The sequence below is a fragment of the Plectropomus leopardus genome, unplaced genomic scaffold (genome assembly GCF_008729295.1).
Source record: "Plectropomus leopardus isolate mb unplaced genomic scaffold, YSFRI_Pleo_2.0 unplaced_scaffold19718, whole genome shotgun sequence".
Lineage (NCBI taxonomy): Eukaryota > Metazoa > Chordata > Actinopteri > Perciformes > Serranidae > Plectropomus > Plectropomus leopardus.
Window position 1 is genome coordinate 1 of NW_024621294.1, and position 3,645 is coordinate 3,645.

The window sequence follows — 3,645 nt, forward strand, 5'->3', positions numbered from 1 at the left end:
GTTACTTACCGTGTTGCATTTCTCTATGAGTGTCCTGATCTCTGGTTTGACCTTTTCGATAAGATCAACGAGGTTTCCGTTGCTCTTCATCATCCCACCAGGCATGACGAACACCTTGGTGCCGGTCACTGGACGACACAAGAAAGAGAGGAAAAAAAGAGTTAAAAAAAAAGAGCCAGAAATGTTTGTTATATGTAAGTTATAATCATTTCCGCAGTGTAAGAAAAAAAAAAAGTAAATTTGTTTTTAGTTGCATGTTTGTCCTGGAAGAAACGCTGCTGCCCTAATGTGAGCTAATACAGTCACAGCAAATATCCAGAGTCTGAGCCAAAAGTGTGCCCATCTATCCAAAAAAAGTGTAGCTGCTACGATTCTGTCACTTTAAATCCATCTGACCCACTTCAGTCTTAAACTCACCCATGTCCTCCCCACCTCCGTCCTCCAGCTTCCTCTTTTTGGCATTTTGCTGTGAAACAGATAAAAACAGCATCAGGCTTCACTGCTCACCTTTGCAGTTTTTATTTCAAGCATTTAGGATTTAATTCAGCTCTAAAACGGAGCCTCACCGCTTCTAGTCCGTCGTGCAGGTTTGAGAGCAGGATGGGGTCGGGCACCGTCAGGTTGATCTCCGAGTGGATCTCCTTCAGTTCAGCGATGTTTATGATTGGATCCTGAAAAACAACAAAGACCAGCTGTCTTATTTTTCCGGTACAAAATACGCCGTGAGACGAGATTATGTAAGATGACAATCTGCACCGTGAGACTTGAGGAGTCAGTTTTGGTTCATTCTGCGTTTGATAGCCGAACACGTTCCTTTAGTCCGCTCCGTCACCGTCTCGGTGAGCTTCTACGCCACATTTCAAAACATTTTTATAAACATAGAGCCCATCGTCCAGCCTCCAGTATTTCAGCCGCCTCGGTCGTTCTGCTCTCTCTTATTCCTGTTTCAATTGTCTTTGTTTGTTTCTATCACATTTATTCAATCTCATCCTGATTTTTTTTCCCTGAAGTCAAATTTTAGTTTCCTAAAAGAGTGGGCAGTTTAGACTCATCTTAAGAAAACAACTGCAATTAAATTTATTTTAAAAAAAGGTATGACATTAGTGGGTTTTTTTGCACTATGCATGACAGTATAATTGATGTTTTTCAGCAGCTGGACTTTTCCCAGCTGTCATATTATTGATTACTGAACACTTCTGTCCATGTCCAATTTTTGATGACACATAGTGAAAAAAACTAAATATAAAACACAAATATAAACTATTTACCGCACACTGCCAGGACGTGCTCCAATGTAAGAGAGATGAACATGTAACTGACCTTTAAGAAGTGATCGAGTTCCAGCAACTTCTTCGGGAAAAAATTGGCAACTAGGTCCTCTGCCTGAAAGAAAAGTAAAAATTTTAGTCGCTTGATAACTAAAAAAAAGTGAAATAGCTGATTGTGTAACATGTTACATCATACTTACTTCTGAAGTGATTCGTTCTCTGAAAGCATCAACCTGCAAAAAGACAGAGTCCAAACATCAGACCAGCTGAACCAGCTCACATACAAAACCACAATTTTTAGTGTAAATGAGTCCTTTTTTTAATGTTTATCATTTCAGTTTGTATATAAACTGTAACCACACATTTCACTGATATTAAATTATAATTTTCTCTCCATACTCAGAGAGATAGAAAGAAAAACAAAACAAAAACATGCAGAGAAAAAGATGTCTATGTATATATATACAAATGCATGCATGCTAGGTCATTATTCTATTATATAAATGTAGTAACGGGATTCAGTCTCGTACCAGTTCCTTGTTATTGCTTCCCTGCATGTGATCAATAATATCTCGGTTAAGTATCGAGTCCATAACACAATCATTTATATAAAATTCTTCTCAGGATTATTTTTGTCGTACTGTCCGAACCTTTTGTAAGAAGTAATCTGATTTAGTTTTGAGTTACCGTTTTGTTGTGTTATTAGTCACATGGTTAACGTGTCGGGGTCAGTGTGTCACGCCAGCACATGATGCTCTGTCATGATTGATAGCAACGAGCTGCTGTAACCGCCCAAACACTATCAGCCGTATCAAAACACACCACACAGCAGTGTTTCACAGCATACACACGTCACTGTTATTACATGAAAGGATAGTTCACCCCAAATACATAAAATTGCCAGCTGTTGTCTGGTAATCTGGCATATTGATGCCCTTACAAAAAAGAAAAGGTACAAGGTAGATTTATTTGTCATTTTTCTTAAACATGGTTTAAGAAGAAATTACGTTAAAGAAAATAACATTGCCTTAAACTGTAAAGCCTATGTATAAAGTCACTGTGAGTGAAGTTAACCCTTTAAAGCCTGGATCGCTCAATTATCAGTTTTCTTGCGCTGTGTTCAGATGCCCTTCACTTGCTATCAAACCCTTAATATCTAAGCGAATCGGTTTGATTTCTTTTTAAAACAAGAGGAAAAAAGCAGTTAGAAAAATATCTCACAAATTCCTAGAAATTTTTAAAAAGGTGACAAAAAAAGACCTGAAAATTAATTCTAAAAGAAAATCCAGGAAAAATAATAATAATTATTATGGTTGTTGTTAGTAAGATGTTAACTGTTGTATTTGTTTTATTTAACATGTTAGAAATAAAGACATAAATCAATCAACAAAAAGCCAATTAGTTTATTTTTAAAAAGTATGTAGCGAGGTAGCTTCTCTGATATCTATATATCTATCTATATACATATATATTGCTTAAATACTTTTAATATTTTCTCTCATGTTTTGAATGCAGTACTTTTACTCCTAGAGGAGTGTTTTCAGTGTTGTTTCTCTTACTTTGACTCTGTATCTAAAATTTTCCTCCAGGTTTATTAAATAATCACCACTGAGTCTCTAAACGTGTCTCGTGAGTGATAATAAACGTAAAAACATGACGCAGGTGTGATAAAGGCAGCTTGTTGAATATGCTAACGTGTTAGCTCAGGCCCTTTATTTTAAGTTGCATGTGCTCCTTCAACAATAACTGTAGTTTATCCAAACGGCGCAGTTACGTGAACTCCTCCGTCCTCGTTACAAAGTTGAACCTCACCGTGACACAGCACCTGTCGGCAGGTTTGACAGGTGAATCCCGACAGGCGGGAAACAGCCGGTTAGCCGCCGTTAGCTTAGCCCGGCCTTATCACATCATCATGCTACAGAAAACGTGGCTAACATGCTAGCAGGCTAACGGCAACAACACGTCAAAGAGACTCGCCGGCGTCCCGCAAACCGGAGCTCACCTTGGTTTTAATTTCATTGTCCACCTTGAGGAGTGAAGACATCTTATGGGATCAAACAGGCGAAGGAGGATTGTCCCAACAGCATTAAATTCACCTGTAAACGTGCGTGTGGCTTTATTACCTGTCAGCCACACTCTGGGAGCTCGGTGATGACGTCAGCGGCACGCGACACGGGAGAGCGGGGTAAAAAAAACCAAAAAAAACAAAAAAACAAAAAAGGGTTCCGGCCCTTTTGTTTGTGTATTTGTTGTTCAATAATAATATTCATGTTTTTTTATTGTACTATTTACTTATCATTTATCAACATTAAACTATGTTCTTGTTGTTTTATTCGTTTATTTTAGAAATGATGTTAATTATTATTATTATTGTTAT

The 3,645-nt window shown here is 37.7% G+C and overlaps 1 protein-coding gene across 1 annotated transcript; it reads right to left on the minus strand.

Moving 5' to 3' along the window:
* Positions 1–9: 9 nt before the first annotated feature.
* LOC121965359 (proteasome activator complex subunit 3-like) lies at positions 10–3,413 on the minus strand (the record flags this gene model as incomplete). Its single annotated transcript, XM_042515511.1, has 6 exons — positions 3,271–3,413; positions 1,469–1,501; positions 1,321–1,383; positions 567–671; positions 418–466; positions 10–128 (listed from the first exon to the last, which is right to left on the minus strand). Coding segments are annotated over exons 1-6 (411 nt in total), but the record flags the coding sequence as incomplete, so codon positions are not given.
* Positions 3,414–3,645: the final 232 nt, after the last annotated feature.